At 53.4% G+C, this 21074-nt stretch overlaps 4 protein-coding genes across 4 annotated transcripts; 3 read left to right on the forward strand and 1 right to left on the reverse strand.

The window, feature by feature from the left end:
* Positions 1-199: 199 nt before the first annotated feature.
* On the forward strand, positions 200-6711 carry NOP9 (NOP9 nucleolar protein; the record flags this gene model as incomplete). The annotated part of the gene is made up of 10 exons (XM_079700351.1): positions 200-446; positions 661-1107; positions 2395-2505; positions 2753-2894; positions 3851-4043; positions 4680-4820; positions 5231-5356; positions 5522-5758; positions 5972-6077; positions 6428-6711. The coding sequence occupies 10 exons, from the start codon at positions 200-202 to the stop codon at positions 6583-6585; spliced, it is 1908 nt and encodes a 635-aa protein (XP_079556477.1). The 3' UTR covers positions 6586-6711.
* A 121-nt stretch (positions 6712-6832) lies between these two features.
* On the reverse strand, positions 6833-9616 carry CIDEB (cell death inducing DFFA like effector b; the record flags this gene model as incomplete). Its single annotated transcript, XM_079699159.1, has 5 exons — positions 6833-7259; positions 7410-7600; positions 7839-7988; positions 9115-9259; positions 9576-9616. 5 exons carry the CDS (start codon positions 9614-9616, stop codon positions 7127-7129), a joined length of 660 nt encoding a protein of 219 aa, XP_079555285.1. The 3' UTR covers positions 6833-7126.
* Positions 9617-12176: 2560 nt separating this feature from the next.
* On the forward strand, positions 12177-14064 carry LTB4R2 (leukotriene B4 receptor 2; the record flags this gene model as incomplete). The annotated part of the gene is made up of 1 exon (XM_079699730.1): positions 12177-14064. The coding sequence occupies one exon, from the start codon at positions 12177-12179 to the stop codon at positions 13248-13250; it is 1074 nt and encodes a 357-aa protein (XP_079555856.1). The 3' UTR covers positions 13251-14064.
* Positions 14065-17385: 3321 nt separating this feature from the next.
* LTB4R (leukotriene B4 receptor) lies at positions 17386-18544 on the forward strand (the record flags this gene model as incomplete). The annotated part of the gene is given in 5 exon segments (XM_079699391.1): positions 17386-17449; positions 17452-17769; positions 17772-18191; positions 18194-18356; positions 18358-18544. Coding segments are annotated over 5 exon segments (1026 nt in total). The 3' UTR covers positions 18419-18544.
* Between the last annotated feature and the right edge of the window lie 2530 nt (positions 18545-21074).

Genomic DNA, 21074 nt, shown 5'->3' on the forward strand with positions numbered 1-21074 from the left:
GGCAAGCGAGAGCTGGGAGATCCTGAGACTCAGCCACGCCCACCCCGGAGCGGCAGTCGCGGGGCTATGACGTGTAACTCTGCGCCCTGAGCGCGCGGGTGTGACTAAACTCTGCCCGGCCCCCGGCCCGCACGCGAGTGCGTGTGGTTCTCCCTGCGGCTAAGGAAGTTTTTGCGGACGGAGAGGCTCCGAAGCACTCATGGGGCTGGGTCCGCGCTCCCCCCACCAGGCGGGGCGCCGGTTCCCAGCTGGCGGCAAAAGAGGGCGCGGAGCCAAGGGCTCGGGGCGCCCCCCACCAGGCCGCCAGCGACAACCCTGCCCGCCTCCGGATGGGCGCTCAGAGCCGGCTCCGGATGCGCACCCTCACCTGAGCCCAGAAGCTCTGGGGTATTTCCGCCGGGCGCTATCCGCGCTGAAAGAGGTCTCCGAGACGGGAGAAGAACGAGGTAGGGAGCAACTTTGGGGTGGGATCAAGGGAGGCACTTAGTTGGGCATAAAATCCAGGACCGGTAAGGACATTTTTGTGGGTCCCCAGGGTGTGAGGACTTAGTTTCATCTCCTATATCCCCTTCCTCCCTCCCCACCCCTTGGTTAAGTGATGGAACATAACCTTAGCCTCCTCTCATTCTCTTTAATATATTTCTTTTCTTGTTTTTCCAGAACTGATGGTGCACAATGTTTTGAAAGAAGTGGAGGCTCAGGCCCTAGCCTTGGCCACAAACAGGGCTGGTAGTGAGATGCTGCAGGAACTGTTGGGGTTCAGTCCCCTGAAACCGCTGTGTCGAGTATGGGCTGCTCTGCGGCCCAACTTGCGCTTTGTGGCCTGTCATCGATGTGGGGTCCATGTATTGCAGAGTGCTTTGCTGCAGCTGCCTCGATTGCTAGGGAGCCCTGCAGAGGAGGAGGAGGAGGAGGAGGATGGGAAGGATGGTCCTTTGGAGACCCTGGAGGAGCTGGGCCTGGGACTAGCCGCTGAGGTGTGTGATGATTTTCTTTTCTACTGTGGAGACACACATGGCAGCTTCATGGTCAGAACTTTGCTGCAGGTTTTGGGAGGGACTCTTCTGGAGTCTGAGAGAACCAGGCACCGTGGCTCCCAGTTACCTGGTAAGTATTACAAGAAAGGGATATGGACTCAGAGGGAAGGAGAGTTTAGGAAGTTCAGAAGGAGAGAATAGGCAGAAGATTTCTTCATGACCTTGAAGAATTAGCAGAGAAATTAGGTCAGGGATAGCAGGCCAAAGATTAGTGTGCGTAGAGGCCCACAGGTGAGGATGCATAGGTGTGTTTAGGGAACAGCTGTTAGAAGAATGGGGGCAAGTGGAAGAGATGATTCACTTGAGCATTGCGTTTCAAACTTTTTTTTAGAACTCACAGTATGGAAAAGTTTTTTAAGCATGACTCGACATACATATGTGTATATATACACATGCTGGATTCAAGCAAAAGGTCAGGAAACAATACCCTTACTACATGCAACCCACTCTGATATTTTCTTCCCCTCCCCCCCCTTTTTTTTGCTGAGCCACACGCAACTTGTGGGATCTTAGTTCCTCGACCAGGCATCAAACCTGTGCCCCGTGCAGTGGAAGCTTGGAGCCCTAACCACTGGACTGCCAGGGAGTTCCCTCCTTTTTCATTTTATTTTGTGTGTTACATTTAAAAAAATGCTTAGGGCTTCCCTGGTGGCGCAGTGGTTGAGAGTCCGCCTGCTGATGCAGGGGACACGGGTTCGTGCCCCCATCTGGGAGGATCCCACATGCCACGGAGCGGCTGGGTCCGTGGGCCATGGCCGCTGGGCCTGCGCGTCCGGAGCCTGTGCTCCGCAACGGGAGAGGCCACAGCAGTGAGAGGCCCGCGTACCGCAAAAAAAAAAATTAAAAAAAAAAAAAAAATGCTTAGGACTTCCCTGGCGGTCCAGTGATTAAGAATCTGTGCTTTCACTTCAGGGGGTGTGGGTTTGATCCCTGGTTGGGGAAATAAGATCCCGCAGGCCACGCAGTGCGGCCAAAAACAAAAAAGCTTGTTGAGACCCACTAGATTGATTTCGTAATACACTCATAGGCAGCGGACCTACATTTTGAAAAACATTGGGACATAAGATAGTGAGTTTAGGTGAGGCCTGATTTTGGAACACCTTGAATTCCTGATTTGAGGAGTTTGGACTATCTCCTATGGACCATGGGGGAGCTGGTTGAAGTTTCTTAGAAAAATTAAAACGGAAATGTAGTCTCAGTTCAGTCATCCAGATGAGACAAGACATTCAGTTGTACCAACTGAGTTGTATGTGTTCTGCATCTCCAAGCCGAATCCTTGTTCAACTACGGAATTATTCTTCCTCCTGGATGGCAGTTTGTGATCTCACCACTGCATACGTTCTTGATCTTCCTTCAGAAGCACAAAGGGCCCCATCTCGGGAATGTAAGGCAACCGATTTCAAGGTCCCTGAAACCTTCTTGAATTGTCTTCAGAACCTGAGCTCCTGCTTTCTGAAGGACATTGCTGGTAAGGAGGGAAATAAGAGGAAATCTAGGATCTTCTTTTTTGGAGGTGCTTATCATCAAACAAGGCTCTTATTTTGATCAGTCTTATCCCTCTTGTTTTCAAATCTTATCTGGTTTGATGTTTTAAAGGCCCTATGTAGACCATTTGTGTCCACAGTCCCTTGAACCTTGTTGCCTGATTTCTGAGGTTTTATAGGTTGTCTGGATTTTGGGAAAGCCGCTTTTATTATTTCTGCCCTCCCCCACAGTGTTTATCACTGACAAGATCTCCAGCTTCTGCCTTCAAGTAGCCTTACAGATCTTACACCGCAAGCTGCCCCAGTTTTGTGCCCACCTCTGCAATGCTGTGATGGGCTACTTGAGTAGCCGCAATTCCTCAGCAGATGGCAGGTATGGACAGGGCCTCAGGATTGACCAAGGTGGTGGGCTGTGTGAAATGAATGACATGATATGGGTATTTTGTTTGTTTTAAAAGACAAAGGTTTTCATTCTGTGTATGTATGTGTGTACATATGTATATATATGAAATATATATATGATATATATATATATGAGGTATATATATGAAATATATGTATATAGCCGTGTTATTTTTTTGTCCAGTTTTTTTTTTTTTTTTTTTCGGTACGCGGGCCTCTCACTGTTGTGGCCTCTCCCGTTGCGGAGCACAGGCTCCGGACGCGCAGGCTCAGCGGCCATGGCTCACGGGCCCAGCCGCTCCGCGGCATGTGGGATCTTCCCGGACCGGGGTACGAACCCGTGTCCCCTGCATCGGCAGACGGACTCTCAACCACTGCGCCACCAGGGAAGCCCTTGTCCAGTTTTATTGACATATAATTGACGTATAGCACTATGTAAGTTTAAGGTGTGCAGCATGATTTGACTGACTTACCTCACAAAACAATTACCACAATAAGTTTAGTGAACATCCATCATCTCATTTACATACAAAATTAAAGAAATAGGAAAAAATTTTTTATTCCTTGTGATGGGAACTCTTAACAACTTTCATGTAAAACATACAATAGTGTTAGTTATATTTATCATGTTATACATTACATCCTTAGTATTTATCTTATAATTGGAAGTTTGTACCTTTGACCGCTTTCTGCCAATTCCCCCTACCCCGAGGGCCCCTGCCTCTGGTAAACACAAATCTGACCTCTTTTCCTATAAGTTTGTTTGTGAAGTATAATTGACATACAACACTGTATTAGTTTGTCACACAACGTGATGATTTGCTATTTCAGTACACTTCAAAGTGGTCACCATGGTAAGTCCAGTGATGTGGTTATTTTGGATGAAGTGAAGTGAAGACTACCTGATCACCCTTTCCTTGTCCCCAGTCCCCTACTGCTATTTCTGCGTGATCAGACGAGCTCCAGACTCCTGGAGCAGGTGCTGCTGGTGTCGGAGCCCTCAAGGCTCCAGAGCCTCTTTGAGGGTCACCTCCAAGGACAGCTGCAGACCCTGGCTGCACATCCTATTGCTAACTTCCCTTTGCAGCGTTTCCTGGATGCTATCACCACTCCTGAGCTGGTGAGTCAGGAACTTGGATGAGTGTTTCTTTTAGTTCTTGTTCATTGGGACTTGCTTTATTGTATGCCTGCTTCTGTATTTTCAACAGTGTGCTGGCCGTTCCCCTTGAGAGGTTATTCCTGGAGGCTTCCCAGAGCTTAGGGTGAAGGTGCCTTCTTCCCAGAAAGGATTTGCTTTGGCTTCTCTCAGGTGCCAATGCCAGCAGGAGACTGGTGTAATTCAAGTTCTCAGTCTGAGCTTCCATGGCTTGCTCAGTCTCTGGGTACTTGGCTACAAATCCATATGAGCACTGGAGCTGCTGTCTTAGCTGCTCATTTCCTTTGCTGCTTAGTGCCAAGGCATGCTTCCCTGGGATCTCATGGGTTGAGATCTAGGGTAGAAGGGGAGGTTTAATTCTAGTCCTCCCTTATCCTGAGAGTATGGCCATTTATAATCCCCTCCCCATGGGAGGCCGCACCTCTAAGACTGCCCCTTTGTTCTGGACCTTCCTTATCCATCCAAACCAAAATCCTGGTATTGGCAATGCTTTTATGTTTTATCTAGCATTTTTAGTTGTTTTTGGCAGGAAGATTTCTCTGAATAACTCAGCCCACTGTTAGCAGAATGCCAGATTCTTTAACCCATGTCTCCCCTCAGCTGTCCCCTGTGTTTGAGGAGCTAAGCCCTGCCCTGGAAGCTGTGCTGGCTCAGGGTCACTCAGGGGTAGTCATTGCCCTGGTCGGGGCCTGCCACAGAGTTGGAATCCACCAAGCCCAGGTCCTAAAGCTGTTGTTGGAGGTGAGTGGTGGTTACCCGCAACCCATTTATGCCCTCAGTTCAAATTCTGCCTGCTAGGACTTAGCTAATCTTCAGTTGTTGTATCTGTGGACCCAAGAGGTCTAGTGCCCAGGGAGTTCACAGATACAGGGGGAAATGAAGCCAAAACCATCTCATGGCCCTGGAATGAAAATTGTCTCCCAGGACAGAGAGAGAAGTTTTAAGGAATAAATATTTATTCAGCCCCTGTTACATATATGGAGGCTGTGGATACAGCAAGGCAGATGAGATCCTGTCCGCATGCAGCTTATGTTCTTGTGGAGTTAGGCATTCTCATCTGTCCTGAATGCTTTCCCCTGTCTGGGAAGTCGAGGTTAGGGATCAATTAGTTGAGGTTAGTTCTCAGTTTCATGTTTTGTCTTCCTTTCTAGGCGTTCCACTGTGCAGAGCCCTCTTCCCGGCAAGTGGCCTGTGTGCCTCTCTTTGCCACTTTGATGACTTATGAGGTGTACTATGGACTGGCGGAGGAGGAGGGGGCAGTGCCCGCGGAGCACCAGGTGAGGTAGGGGAGAGGCCAAACCTGTGACTAACTGGGGACCAGGCCTCCCAGGGCTTAGGAAGCCCCTCACCACTGAGGTGAGGGTGGTGAGATCTCTGGCTTCATCCAAGTGAAGGTGGCAGTTTGGTGGCTGCCTCCTAATTCCCTGTCTCTGTCCTTCCAGGTAGAAATGGCCACCGCCAGGGACCTGGGGGAAGTGACAGTCCTTGGGTCTCTACTGCTCCAGCATTTGCTGCACTTCTCTAGTTCTGGTCTTATACTTCGAAGTTTGGGTGCCTTGACAGGACCACAGCTTCTGACTCTGGCCCAGAGCCCTGCTGGTTCCCACGTGCTTGATGCTGTCCTGACCAGCCCCTCCGTGACACGCAAGCAGTGCCGCCGGGTGCTGAAGACCCTAAAGGTTAGATTTCTGGCTTCTGCTTTGATTCCTCTGCCCTCCTCCATTTGGAGAATGTGAGCTTCCCCCAGAACTGTGCTTCAGAGTCACAGAGAGGATATGTAGTTCCTAGACTGCTTCAACTCAGCCTCTTAACTTCAGCCCTCATGCCCACCCCCACCCAACACACTTGTGTGGACTGCCCTAGAGGGCCCTACCTCGCTTGTCTCAATGCAGGGACAATATGTGGCTCTGGCCTGTAGTCGCCACGGCAGCCGTGTGCTTGATGCCATCTGGAGTGGGGCAGCCTTGGGGGCCCGGAAGGAAATTGCTGCTGAGCTGGGTGAGTACCAGCACCGATCTTTGACCTTTCCGAATGTTCCCTTTCCTCACTCTAAAGAGCTGGGTGGCTGGGAATGGACCTAAATTAAGCGGGGACTTCAGTTCCAAAGGGTGGTCTCGGCCATGGGTTCTTGGCAGTCGGTTCTCCCCTGCCACTCTGCAGACTGTGCAGCCCTGTGCTCCCACCCCTCCTCCTGACTTCTCTTCTTTGGAAAGTGAGGTGTTAACTCTATCCTGAGGCAGACCCAGGGTTCCAAAAAAAATGGAGGGACCTTCACCCCAAGTAGAGTCTCTTCAAGGATGGGTGGGTGACTGCATGGTGATACTGAACATGAATGGTTCCCTTTGCAGGGGCACGGAACCAGGAGCTGATAAGGGACCCTTTTGGCCACCATGTAGCTCGGAACGTGGCCCTGACTACCTTCCTGAAGCGGCGAGAGGCTTGGGAACAGCAGCAGGGGGCGGTGGCCAAGCGGAGGCGGGCCTTGAACTCAATACTTGAAGACTAAGGCCTTTGGATCTGGGACTGGGTGTTCATGGGGCAGGGGGAAACGGAGTATCTATCCTGTCCTGTTCCTAGTTTAAATTGGAGTCAAAAGTCTTATTGATAAACATTTTTATATTTTTATTGGAAACACCTTTGTTATTTTTGGGGGGAAGGGTACAAAGAAATAGAGATCCCAAGGTAAAGTTAGAGAGGGCTCTCTTCAGGGCACTGGGGAGCTTAGGGACAGGAGGGGAGTGGTAAGGACCTCTAGATGTAGCAGCAATCAGGGTGGGATCCAGATGCCTGTGGACAGGCTGTGGCCTTTCAGGGTAAGTGGGAGGCTGGAAAGATGGCTAGGAATGGATAGTATTCTTCAGCAATGGGTATAGGCTGGGGTGGAAGGCGTTAGGCTGATGGGCCTGTCCCTATGGGATCAGAAGACTGGAGAAAACAGGCGAGTTAGTGAGTCTGCATTGTGTGTAGGCCCCAAACTTGATGCTGTCACAGTCCTTACAGTCTGTCTCTCGGAATGAGTCTAGGGGCAGAAGCTCAAGAGCCCCTTCTCAGTAGGGTTGGAGGCGACCCTGCTGCTGCCACCGCTCAGTCCCTTCCACTGCATGACGAAGGGTGGAGGAAATTCCCAGCAGCATGTGGCCCAGGCCTTGCAGCAGTGCGGAGGCCCATCGGAGGAGCTCCCTGAAGTGCAGAGACAAGAGGAAGTCACGGGGTGGGGGAACCTGGGAGGAAGCCACAGGCTGGGGTCTGGGGGTTTTCCACAGGGGAGAGCTAGCAGGGTAAGGGAGTGCAGCTGTATGGGTGGGGAAGTGTGACATGTTGGTCTCTGACCTGAGTATTTTCTTTGGGCCGAGTCCTTGAATGTCACAGCTCATGGAGTAGAGCCCGTAGAACGTGGCTTTGATGTTCAGGCTGCCAAAGAGGTCTCGAGGGTTTTGCTTGTACACGTCAAAGGTGATGCGGGCGATGTCCTTGCTGTGCTTGGGCTTCTCTCGGCCCAGGCCATACGACAGCACCCCACTCTGTAGGGCCCCCCCATCGGAGCAATGGACCCTCACATACTGACACCCACCACTAATCCCCGTCAGCACTGGGACAGACCCACCCTTGCCTGGACTGTTGGTCCACTATAAGGAGTCCTCGACAACTCCTCACCTCTCCCGTCGCCTCTGCCCCCAAGATCAGGGTCAGGCAGCAGAAGAGGCTTGGGAGAGACAGAAAGGATCAGTGGCCTAAGCAGCCCCAGTGTGGGCCTCTCACCCTGCTGGGGCTCCAGCTCTGTCCCAACTCCAGCACCATCAGGCATGTGTCATCCTCCAACAGCTGGAAGAAGTCCTCGCTCTCCACTGTGGTCCCATCCTCCTCCAGCACAAGTGTTAGCACTCCACTCAGCGTCAGAGTCTCCAGTGCCTGCCCAGTGGCAAGAAGTAGGAGGGAAGGGGCAGAGCTTATTCCATGCCCCTTCCCTGTCCAGCTGCCCAGCACCCAACGGTTGACCCTAGATGCTGACTGATATCCCAACTCTCCTTCCTGGTGCTTTGCCATCCCTTCTAATGGCTCTAGCTCACGGTATTCTTTAGTTGGGGGACCCTCACTAGGGGCTGTCCTTTGCCTATTTGTTCCTGCTTTGCTCCTACCATGTCACTGTCATCTCTCTCAGCTTCCCTCCAAGCCATGCCTACTGGTTAGGAATTGAAAAGCTAGCCAATTTCTCTCTTTTTTTTTTTTTTTTTTTTTTGCTGTATGCGGGCCTCTCACTGTTGTGGCCTCTCCCGTTGCGGAGCACAGGCTCCGGACGCGCAGGCTCAGTGGCCATGGCTCACAGGCCCAGCCGCTCCGCGGCATGTGGGATCTTCCCAGACCGGGGCACGAACCCGTGTCCCCTGCATCAGCAGGTGGACTCTCAACCACTGCGCCACCAGGGAAGCCCCTAGCCAGTTTCTCTTGAATGGATATAGGCATTATGCTGATGGGGCCTGTCACGATGGGGTCTTATCTCCAGTGTCCCACCTCACTCTCCCCGACCCTCACAGAACTATTTTCAGTAATAATGACTTTTAACCTTTTTGAGTCTTCACTAGTGTCAAGTATCTATGTAGCACTTTACATACATTATTCTGTTTTACTCCTTTCAGCAGCCCTAGGAGGTAGTTGTATTATTGTTCCCTTTTTACAGATGAAGAAACTGAGGTTTTGATAGGCTAACTTCCCAAGTTTTGACACTAGGAAGCAGCAGAATCAGGGTTTGAATTTGATCTGTCATACAAATTGCCGTTCCATACTGAGTTCTGAAATCTATCCCAACCCTGTCTACTCCTTTCCTGCCCCCAAAGAAAAGCCCACTCCTTGGGGAAAAAAAAAAGTGAATTGACTCAAATGCAGCAGAAGCTACTGGGCTCACCCCCCTGCTTTCAGCCCTCAGAGGGAGGGGCAGCCATGTAGCCGCAGCCCTTCCTGCTCATTATTCCAAGCTCACACTCTTCCCTAGCCCCTTGGCTGCCCCTGCTCTTGGAACCCAGGGACGTGGCCCACTCACCTTGTCTAGCAGTTCCCGGCGGGTGGCAGCTGTAAGGCCTTTCCGGGTGGCCCGCTTGTGATCACAGACGCGGAAAGGTCGCGGGGGTGGTGGAGCCGAGGTCCAGACCCTACGGCCCAATTCGGAGCTCATACTGGTTACTGACCTGGTAGGTGGGAAGAAAGGTCAAGAAGGAGTGAGGGGTTTGGTGAGTGCAGCAGGGGTGATGGGCGTGGGGTAGCTGGAGCGCTAGGGAAGTTGGGAGGGAGGGATCTAGGTGTGCAGATTAAAGTAGCTCAGGGAGAGAGGGAAAGACCACGGACTGGGGTGGGTGGCGGTTCAGGAGCTGGACAAGCCCACTGTGAAAAGGGGCAGGGAGGGGAAGGGGTACAAATTCGAAAGTTTTTTAGGGTCTAAAAGCAGCTTTGTCATCCTGCCTATATCCCCAGAGCTGGAGACTGGAGAGGAGGGTTAGAAATCACCGGAGCAGGCTGCTGGGGTCCAGGGCAGAGAGGTACTCCATGGTGGAGGGAAGGAGCAGGAGAGTTGCCTCTCCCGGGAGTTCTGGGCTCGGTGGTTCTCGGCGGGGTTGGAGCTGAAGTGGTGGTGTTTTCTGTTATGGAGCTGGGATCTCAGCCCCAGTGAGGTGGCGTATGAGTCAAGCCTGGACTCTGGACCCCCTGCCTGGCCAGTGAGAAGGGCAAAGTCCAAGGGGAAGGAGGAGGCGAAGGGCCAAGTGGGGTTGTGGAGGAAGGAGGGAGGCCCAGATATGTCCAGCAAAAGCCATGGAAGATTGTGTGTGTGTCTCTGGTGGCAGCGTGTGATGTGAGGGTAAATGGGAACTATGTAATTGGATGGAATGTGATCTCCGGTGTGTTTCTTTATATCGAGGTAATCTCTAGGGCCAATTTCTTCTGGCTCCCAATCTGTGTGAAGCTGGTTATGTGATTTGCTGTATGTGCTGCCATCTACTGAAAAAGCCATGAACTGCAGCGTTAGGAACAGGGAGGCCATGCTGAGGATGGGCAGGGCTTGGAGAAAATAGGACTCCTCCAGGCAGTGTTCCTGGGTGGGGTGCGAGGGGACGATGGGTCCTGATCCATGGATCTAGAATCACCAGGATCCTGTCAGGGACCCTGGCCTTCCTGCTTTCATGCTCTTCCCTCTGTGGGCTCAGGGAGGGGCCGGCTCAACACTTCTCTTCAGAAGAACCGCCTGCTTCAGCTGCACTGGATTAGTCATTCTCTCACCTTTCTCCACTGGCCACTTTATAGGCATGAAGGAGATGTGGATGGAGGAAGAGGGGATGGGCCCTTTGATGGCATCAGGACTTTAGCATTCGGTGCCCCGTGTCCCATCTCTGATTTCAGCTGCAGTTGTGATGAACAGTTGTGAGGAAGCTCAGACTCTCACTCTCAGTGAATCCCTCACATGGGCATAAGTCTCTCTGATTTCCTGCCCAGGAGTCTTACCTGAAGCTGTAACAGCCCACTCAGCCCCCTGACAAGTATAGGCTGCAAGTGTGTATAAGGGCATTAATGCCTCTAGGACAACCCTCAAACAATGGGGAATGTGAGCTGGCCATAAACGCCCATCTTCTGTCTTTCTGGAAGTTATTTTGTGCACTCAGAGGTTCCTGATGCCCACTGAATATTGGAACTCAATAACACACTCTTACTGGCTTTCCTCTTCCCTCTCTTCCCCTGCTCCCTCACTCCTGCTTCCCGACCTGACCCCCCAAATACAAGATTACCCATGCCCTCGACTCAGGCTCTGCTCTGGAGGGAACCCAAACTGAGACAAGACTGGTGTCCTGGCCCCCAAGGAACCCCCTTCTGGCTGTTGACTGGGCAGAAGCCTTTTTCCCTTTCCCTAAATTTCATCAATCTACCAAATTTCTTCCTTTCCAAGCTTTGCCCAACCTCACGACCTACAGAAATAAGTCTCTACACTGCGCCCTTTCCTTTTTCCTTGCGTTGTATCCTGGTGCAGCCTGGCAGGGTGGCCTCTTCATGGTTGTGAGTTAGGACTCCTCAACCAGGCTATAAGCCCCTCACACCTCCATGCATCTCCCATTCCGCCTGGAACTTAGCCCATGCTTTACACTGAAAGGTGTCATTGACAGCCCACTGAGAGCTGTGAGGGCGGAATGACTGGGGCAGGGTCCAAGGCAAGAGGTGAGAGGGGTAGGTAGGAAGCTGAGGAAAAAGGGGGCTCAGCAGGGTCAGGCGTCTGAAAACAGGCAAAGGTAGAGCAGCTGGGGGAATGAGGAGTTGGGTCGCCTTCTCTGCTGAGTGCAGGCAAGAGCGGCCAGACAGCATAAGAGCTGCAGGGTGGGAGGATTAGGACCAGAGGGTGGGGGGCAGGGGGTGGGGAGGGATGAGCGCAGAAGCAGGACCCAGGGACAGGATCCGGCAGTGTCCCTACTCAACCACACGACCAGGGAAACTTATCTGCACCCCTTCAGCTTATGCTGTTTCCTGGGGAGGCGGGCTCTCACACGCCTGGACGTGTTAGTGATGGGAAGCAGCAGGGTGAGGGAGGGGCCCCAGGAAAGGCCCGAGAGGAGCCCCACCTTGTCCCTCCCTGTTTGCGCCTCACCCGCTGCCAACCTGACAGGCACAGGACAGGATTAGGCACCTGGCCCACTGCCCCTTTGCCTTTGGGCTTCCCCAAGCCCCTGGAGGGCCCCCAACCCTGCTCGCTCCCAGCTGGGTAAGTAGATCTGCCCATGAGACCACACTCCCTTCCACTCACTTTTGCCCTGAGGTATAGGCAACGGGGCTGGACAAAGAAGGAGAGGCCAGGTTAGGAGGGTGGAAGGTGGAGGCAGTGACAGCCTGGGAGTCAGGACTGGGGAGGTCGGCTGACCCAGAGCAGGGGATTTGGGTTCCAGGAAGCAGTGTTTGAGCTGGGGCTGGGGTCCTGGAGGAAGAGACAGAAGCTCCCAGACAGGAGAGAGGCAGGCTGCAGAGGAGTGAGGGAGGTACAGTCCCTTCTCACTAGCACCAGGCGTAACGTGGACTTTTGCCCCACCTGAAAGCGCTCCATGGCTCTTTCCAGCCTCCCGTAGGCGCCTAGGGATGTCGGTCTGCTACAGTCCCCCGGGGAACGAGACGCTGATGAGCTCGAAGACCTCGCGGGTCACAGGCACGGCCTTCCTGCTGCTGGCGGCGCTGCTGGGGCTGCCTGGCAACGGCTTCGTGGTGTGGAGCTTGGCGGGCTGGCGGCCCTCAGGGGGGCGACCGCTGGCGGCCACGCTCGTGCTGCACCTGGCGCTGGCCGACGGCTCGGTGCTGCTGCTCACGCCGCTCTTCGTGACCTTCCTGACCCGGCAGGCCTGGCCGCTGGGCCAGGTGGGCTGCAAGGCCGTGTACTACGTGTGCGGGCTCAGCATGTACGCCAGCGTGCTGCTCACCAGCCTGCTCAGCCTGCAGCGCTGCCTCGCCGTCACCCGCCCCTTCCTGGCGCCCCGGCTGCGCAGCCCGGCCCTGGCCCGCCGCCTGCTGCTGGCCGTCTGGCTGGCCGCCCTGGTGCTCGCCAGCCCGGCCGCCGTCTACCGCCACCTCTGGGCGGACCGCGTGTGCCAGCTGTGCCACCCGTCGCCCGCCCACGCCGCCGCCCACCTGAGCCTGGAGACCCTGACCGCCTTCGTGCTGCCCTTCGGGCTGGTGCTTGGCTGCTACGGCGTGACGCTGGCGCGGCTGCGGGGCACCCGCTGGGGCGCCAGGCGGCACGGGGCGCGGGTGGGCCGGCTGGTGGGCGCCATCGTGCTGGCCTTCGGCTTGCTCTGGGCCCCCTACCACACTGTCAACGTGCTGCAGGCGCTCGCCGCGCTGGCTCCGCCCGAAGGAGCCTTGGCGAGGCTGGGCGGGGCGGGCCAGGCGGCGCGAGCCGGAACCACGGCTCTGGCCTTCTTCAGCTCCAGCGTCAACCCGCTGCTCTACCTCTTCACCGCCGGGGATCTACTGCCCCGGGCGGGTCCCCGCTTCCTCACGCGGCTCTTTGAGGGCTCCGGAGAGGCCCGATGGGGCGGCCACTCTAGTGTGGGGACCATGGAGCTCCGAGCTACCCCTCAGCACAAAGTGCTTGGGCAGGGCCGTGGCAATGGAGACCCTGGGGGCGGGGCGGAGGACAGTCAGGGATTAGACCCTTGACGTCAAACCCTACGACCGGGCCTGCTCTCCCCTATCCCCTTCCATCGCCTCCCAGAACTCAGGGAACCACTCTGGGCGGTTTGGGGATCCTTCTCTGACCATAGTTTGGATCTGTCTGGGCAGAATTATCATACATCTGGGGCAGGCTCAGTTTCCTCAAACTGAGGGACTATGAGTGGTGATGGTCAGTGTTAAGGAGTATCATGTACTTGCAGGTTGGCATGTGCCCAGGTGCCAGAGCTGCTTACTTGTTGCCAATAGCTATTGTGAAATACACTGGGTGGTCATTATGTTGCAGCAAAAATAGAAATGAGACTTTTCTGATAAGCAAGGAAAATAAGCAAACAATGAGCAGGCTTGGGAAACAGCATAAACAGGCCTGAAAGAGTTAAGCAATCTTGGTTACTCTTTAGCTGTTACTACTAACAAACACGTGTAGCTAGACTTGTCCTTCACAAAGCTAAACAAAGCTAATTACTCTCCGATTCCATAGGAATTATACTCTGCACCTGGCATTCTTCTCCCCCTACACTCTCTCGCAGCATTAAAAGAAGGTCACGGGCTGATAACTTCAGGGACACCAGACCCGGCTGCCTTTTGCTAGCTGTGGCTGTTTTAAAATATTGCAAGAAGAAGAAGAATGCAAAACCTTCACCACTTTGATCCTTATCACTTACCCTGGACTGCAAGTTCCCCCTATAAGACCCTCTGTAATCCCCCAGGAGAAGGGGGGCACAGTTCTTGAGGTGCTAGCCTGCTGTGTTTCCCTCTTGCCTGGCCAAAGGAATAAAGCCACTCTTTTCTATTTCCTCCAGACTTTGTCTCCGTATGTCTATTCGGCATTGGTGGACAGGGAGCCAAGATTTTGGCAACAGTTACACGATGGCTTAAGCATTCTCCCTCCAGTGGTTCATCATACCTGAGTGATACCGAAGTCACCTAGTTCCCTGCTGGGTCGGGCCAAGGCTGGGCAATGCCAGCCTTCGGTGGCATCATGACCTGTCCTCCCCAGCCCAGGTGGCCTGGTTCCCCCAAGCCAACCCATAGAACCACTCTGGAAATAAAGAGAGAAAGAAGAAGGAAAGGTATGAGTGCTTGGATGAGGGGTGGTGATGGGGTCCATTCTTTGGGGTCTGTTAGAGCTGAGTGGAGAGGAAACTGGCTGTGGAAGGGGAAAGTCAATCTGTGGGGTTTGAAAGGAAAGTTTTCTTGTCTGTCTTGTGGTTGATACAGTGGGGGAGGGGCCGTGGGAGTCTGAGACTTACCTTCTTTGAATCTAACTCTCCCTGCAAAGGTCACCTGACTCAAAAAGGAGCCCGGGAACAGGCATTCACTCACCCAGGGACCCTCTAGGGGCTGGGGATGAGGGGTATGGGGAGTGGTGTGGATATCTGGAAGACAGGAGGAATTTTTCAGGGAGGTGCCACCTCTCCTTTCTCTCTTTTTCCTCTCTGCCAAGTCTTGACTCCCTCCAAGACTGCTAGCTGTTCCTCATCTCCCCCAGTACTTCTCAGCCCCTATCTTTTGGAATCTTTCTATCTCTAGGTCTCAAAATTGTTCTGGATCCTGACACTTTTGAGTTTGGGGATGTAGGATGGGGTCCTTTTTAGGGGATGTCCCTGTGCACACACATGTGCTCACCATGGTGACCAACCCATCCCCATTTGCCCAGGACTTTCTCAGTTTTAGCACTGAGTCTCTTGTCCCAGCCCCCTCAGTCTCTGGCAAACTTAGATGGTTGTTTACCTGAGAGGTCACCCTGACCATCACCCCGGTTCTGCTTTGTGACTGTTCACACCACCCAGGCAGAGGCCAAGAGAGAGAGCAAAGGAAATCCAGTTCTCAGGGCCACCAAAATGGGTTGGGATGAAGCTCCGGACCTGGGGGACAGAGAGTATGCCTAGAGTGTCTAGTCTAGGGCAGAGGAAGACAGGCCATTGAGAGAAATGGAGGTGGGGAGCAGTTTGGGAGAGAAGGCAAAGACAACAGAGTTCCTGTCAGAAGGGACCTCTGGTTGACCCTGGAGCTCTGAGCCGGAAGCTTCTATCCCCAAACACCAACTTCATGGGCTTCTTCCTGTCCTCGCGCACCAGGGCAGAGGCTCCCCAGCTTCTGTTACACACTCCCCTTCTCACACACCCTCTGTGGTCAGAAAGCCCTTCCTCAACTCTGTCTTCAGTTCTTGCTGTGGTTTCAGCCCATTTCTTTTCGCCATATCCTCTGCCTGATAACTGCTGGGTCAACTCTGCTCTGGCTTTTCTCAAAGCAGGAAAGGTAGGGGCACTACAGAGGATAAGGGACCTCAATGACCACCATTACACTGTGCATCTTTCCTGAGAAGAGGCAGAGTTGGGAGGGAAGCAGGAAGGCTCATGGTCAGATGGAAGATAAGACTTTTTGGTTCTTAGCTTCGCAGGAGAGTTCAAGAAGAGGAGACTGTCCTCCTTCCAGGGAACCGGAAGAATGACCCTTCTGGGGCTGTTTCCCTTTCCACCCTCCTGGTTTCCCCTCTTGGCAGGGCAGGCATAAGGCATCGCTGCCCTCACTCCCTCATGTCTGCTCCCCTGTGCTCACCTCTGCTCTCTCGGTGTGTCTAAGGTGGGACAAAACAGTCAGCTGTGGGAAGGTAGGAAAGAGGTGGTGCTGACTTCCTTGTCCAGTGCCCAGATCCTGGGTCCAAATTCATGTGGCAGGGTAGCCACATGGGCAAACACAAGGCAAGTGGTTCGGGAAGGGGAAGAAATTGTCATTCTGTGTGATACTAGAGAGACCATTTGGACTTTGACTTCTACCAAAGAGAATGGAGATTGACCTAGAATGGAACTAGTTCTTTTAAGTGAGGAGAGGGATAGGGGTGCTGGAAGAGGGTCCTCTCCCCCAAATCCCGGTCATGGCTTGAATCCAAGCCAACCACAGAATGCTGTCCTCTTTGACGTCACCTGACCCAAACCCAGGACCTAGCCACAGCGTCAACCTACACTTCCTCTTAATCTAAAAATTGACATCGCTCACAGAAAATATAAAGATACCCAACATTCTGACCTCTCAGTCTGAGTCCATTTTCCCTCTCTGGCTTCCTTCCCTCCTTCTCCTGTATGATGCAATTTATTACTCTGTTCAATTCTTCAGTCTAGACCTGCATCTGAGGCCACACCCCAGCCTACTCACCCCCTCATCCCTCTTTCCTCTCTCACTGCCCCTTCCGGGGCTCTTCTCTTCTGGCCCCACCTCTGAGGAGTCCTCCTCCCAGCTGGGCTCTTCTGGACCATGAAGAATATTCCACCTCATCTAGTGAAGGGAGGGGGTAGGAGTTCTCACCCCACCCTCAGGAAGATGTGTCTTCTCCCTCCCCTGCTCTGTGGTACTTCCTCTCTGGCTGACTTAGCTGATAGAACCTGGACCCCAGGCCAGGCCCCTGGCACTGGGACAGATCTGGGGATAGGCCACACCACTCTGTTCTCACCCTGGGATTGACACCAGCTTCCAACCAGGGCTCGGCAAAGCCTTAAGTAAGTTTCCTGGGAGTAGGGGAGGCGGGGGGAGGTGGGTGGGTGAAGCCATAAGAGAAGGTCCAAAGGAATTTCCAAAGAAAGCCTGACCAGTGGTAAAATGACTTGGGAGGACTTAGTCTTGTCTCCTCTCCACGAAATCCTCCCCATCCCTGTTATTCTTGGTGGGCCCCGGGAATCTCTGGGGCGAGTGGGTAGGTGGTTGGAAGAGGTCAGTGGGACTGAAGGGCTGAGGGCCTGGCGGGGGGAAAAGGAGCTAGCCTTTTGAGGGGTGCGGCATTGGTAAGGAAAGTCCCCACTTTGGTTCTGGGTTTCAGGGTCTCCTGAGGGAAGGAGGCTGAAGGGTCTGGAAATACTGCTTCTGCTGTTGCTATATATTTTGCAATTGGTTCTGTGGGCAGGAAGGGGCCCTGTGGCTCAGTTAGGAAATTAGTCTTTCTACTCAGCCAGATCCCCTTAAGACAGGTCAGTTGGCAGTGATGAGGGCAGTATACTGCAGAGGTGCATCTGATGCTGGTGATCTTGGAGACAGAGTAGAATACACAGGCTAGGTGTGTCCAGGGTGTCAGGAAACCCTTGTCCCTTCCCTCATGTGCGTGTCCACCCTCGCTCTCCAGGTCCTTGCAATGGCCATGAACACTACATCTCCTGAAGCACCCTCCTCCCCAGGTGTCATGTTCATCTCTCTGCTGTTATCATCGTACTGTCAGTGGCACTGGCTGTGGGGCTGCCCGGCAACAGCTTTGTGGTGTGGAGCATCCTGGTAGAGATGCGGAAGCGCTCTGTCACTGCCCTGCTGGTGCTACACTTGGCCCTGGCCGACTTGACCGTATTGCTCACTGCCCCCTTTTTCCTCTACTACACGGCCCAAGGCACCTGGACTTTTGGACTGGCTGGCTGCCGCCTGTTCCACTATGTCTGCGGAGTCAGCATGTATGCCAGCGTCCTGCTTATCACGGTCATGAGCTTGGACCGCTCGCTGGCGGTGGCCCTCCCCTCTGTGTCCCAGAAACTCGCACCAAGACAGTTGCCTGGCGGGCACTAGCAGGCGTCTGGGTGGTGTCTGTCCTGCTGGCCACACCCGTCATCTTGTACCGCAAGGTGACGTTGGGACCAGACAATAGGAGCCTGGTCTGCTTCCCGAAGTACCCCAGCGAAGCACATAGGGCTTTCCGTCTGTTCTTCGAGGTGGTCACCGGCTTCCTGCTGCCCTTCCGGGCCGTGGTGGCCAGCTACTCCGACATCTGGCGCCGGCTGCGGGTCCGGCGCTTCCGCCGCAGCCGCTGCACCGGCCGCCTGCTAGCCTTTATCATCCTGGCCTTCGCTGCCTTCTGGCTGCCCTACCATGTGGTGAACCTGGCCGAGGTGGTCCGTGTACTGGCGGGCAAGACAGTGGGGTCCCGGCCCGAGAGTCAGTGGCTGCATCTGGCCCGCAAGCGCTCATAACGCTGGCCTTCCTGAGCAGCAGCGTGAACCCTGTGCTGTACGCATGCGCTGCCGGCGGCCTGCTGCTCTCGGCTGGCATGGACTTCGTCGCCAAGCTGTTGGAGGGCACCGGCTCCGAGGCGTCCAGCAGACGCCGCGGGGGCACCCTGGCCCCCCGCCTCTCCCGAACCTGGCCCCGCCGAGAGCCTCACTGCCTCCACCAACCCTCTCTAGCGAAGCGAAGTCAACTAGGCCTGCGGCGTGGTGGCAGCGTAAGGATGCTCGCTTTCCTCCTGGGGGAATACGCCCACGCTGGCCTGACCCAATTCTTCAACCTCCTCTTACCCAGGTGGCGGGTGGAGCGGAAGAGAGGGAGGGGAAGGGCAAGTCAGGGCAGAGTGGGAGCCTGGCCCCCGCGGGCAGCTTTGCTATTAAAACTGAAGTCTGAAATTGCGTCAACCCTGTGTGTGGGGCATGTGTATTATGGTGGACTGGGGTGCTCCTGGTTGCCCTTATGGGTGTCCTTCTCAATAGCTGAGAGGCACATCCTTTAGTTTCCCATGATTTTCAGTTTTGGAAGAGACACAGACATAGAAATCAGACCTTCTGCCCTCCCTGCTTCTGAGGCAGGTGGCCTGCAGCTCATACTAAGAACAACACAGGGCTGTAGTCCCCTGAAGGAGCTGGCCAAGGAAGGCCACCCATGTGGGCTCATCACTCCAGACTCCCCGACTCAGCGGACCTTCACTCCCTGACTTAGCGAACCTTCTGAGAACACTTAGCACTGCTGTGAGGTGTCTGCCCTGAAGGCTGTGATGGGTACCTTTTTTTTTTTAATATCTTTATTGGAGTATAATTGCTTTACAATGGTGTGTTAGTTTCTGCTTTATAACAAAGTGAATCAGTTATACATATACATCTGTTCCCATATCTCTTCCCTCTTGCGTCTCCCTCCCTCCCACCCTCCCTATCCCACCCCTCTAGGTGGTCACATAGCACTGAGCTGATCTCCCTGTGCTATGCGGCTGCTTCCCACTAGCTATCTATTTTATGTTTGGTAGTGTATATATGTCCATGCCTCTCTCTCGCTTTGTCACAGCTTACACTTCCCCCTCCCCGTGTCCTCAAGTCCATTCTCTAGTAGGTCTGTGTCTTTATTCCTTTCTTACCCCTAGGCTCTTCATGACATTTTTTTTTCTTAAATTCCATATATATGTGTTAGCATACGGTATTTGTCTTTCTCTTTCTGACTTACTTCACTCTGTATGACAGACTCTAGGTCCATCCACCTCATTACAAATAGCTCAATTTCGTTTCTTTTTATGGCTGAGTAATATTCCATTGTATATATGTGCCACATCTTCTTTATCCATTCATCCGATGATGGACACTTAGGTTGTTTCCATCTCCTGGCTATTGTAAATAGAGCTGCAATGAACACTTTGGTACATGACTCTTTTTGAATTATGGTTTTCTCAGGGTATATTTGATGGGTATCTTTATTAGCAGGACTCCAACTTCCTACCAGTAATCTTTGTCCTCTCAGTGGGAGATGTCCTAGGGGATTGCTTTCCTTCCCTGTGTCTCCCAAGGAGGCCTCACTTGAGAACCAAGTCATCAGATCTTATCCCCTAGAATTCTGCGCATCAGCATTCTGCCAGCCCCTAATACGCTCTGGTGCAGGCTGGAGCTGAGGGCCCTCTGTGGTGTGGTCACCCTTAGGAAATGAAGATTTTGCAGAAGTGAGAAGGTTGAGTCATTCTTTCCTAGGGATGACTGTTGCCTTGGAGAGTCTTGGACTGGCTCTGTTCTGACAGCGTTTTAAGAAGATGGTAGGGGCTTCCCTGGTGGCTCAGTGGTTAAGAATCTGCCTGCCAATGCAGTGGATACGGGTTCGAGCCCTGGTCCAGGAAGATCCCACATGCTGCGGAGCAACTAAGCCTGTGCGCCACAACTACTGAGCCTGCGCTCTACAGCCCGCAAACCACAACTACTGAGCCCATGTGCCACACGTACTGAAGCCCGTGCGCCTAGAGCCCGTGCTCCACAAGAGAAGCCACCGCAATGAGAAGCCCGCACACTGCAACAAAGAGTAGCCCCCGCTCGCCACAACTAGAGAAAGCCTGCGCGCAGCAATGAAGACCCAATGCAGCCCAAAATTAAAAATAAATAAATAAAATCAAAATATACGATATTCGTTTTAAAAAAAATAGAAGATGGTAGCAGCGGTGTACTTTTTGAATGTCTCCTATAAAAAAAGAAAGACAACTAGGAGAAAACCCCCAAATCCACGTGCAACATCTGCAACAAACTTAGGGTGTCAAGATATCTCCCATGGACCCCAAAATATGAGCAAGTGGGAATGAGCCCTGGATGCTTCGAGACCCAGGGGATATCGGCAACTGTGCAGAAGGATGCAAAAGGAAGCAGGGGGGAATCTGAGGGACCTGAGAACAGGAGACCCTCAAACTGTCTGTCTACAGGTCCTTGCTAGAAAGAATGGTGGGCCTGTTTGAGAACAGCAGCCAAAACAGGGAGGGACCTAATAGATTATTTCCCAGGCCTCCCGCCCATGCTACATAGTAAGCACATAACAGGTGCTTATTTAGTGTTTGTTGAATGAATAAAGATCAAATGACATTTTACTGGAGATTCTTTCCAGTATTTGTGGATGGGGAGCAGGAAAGGACAAGTCTTTGTTTTGAGTCATGTGGATAAAATCCTTTCTGCTTCCAAGGGCACAAAACACTGGAACCACGTTGGCAGGCAGGCAGGAAGGCTGAGGCAAGACCTTTTTAACACACTCATGCTCACACTTGCACGCACACAAACACTCAGTTTGGCCTGAGAAGAAGCCATACTACTGAGAGGCGAGGAGAAGATGCTCCCC

The sequence above is a fragment of the Hyperoodon ampullatus genome, assembly GCF_949752795.1.
Source record: "Hyperoodon ampullatus genome assembly, chromosome: 3".
Taxonomy (NCBI): domain Eukaryota; kingdom Metazoa; phylum Chordata; class Mammalia; order Artiodactyla; family Ziphiidae; genus Hyperoodon; species Hyperoodon ampullatus.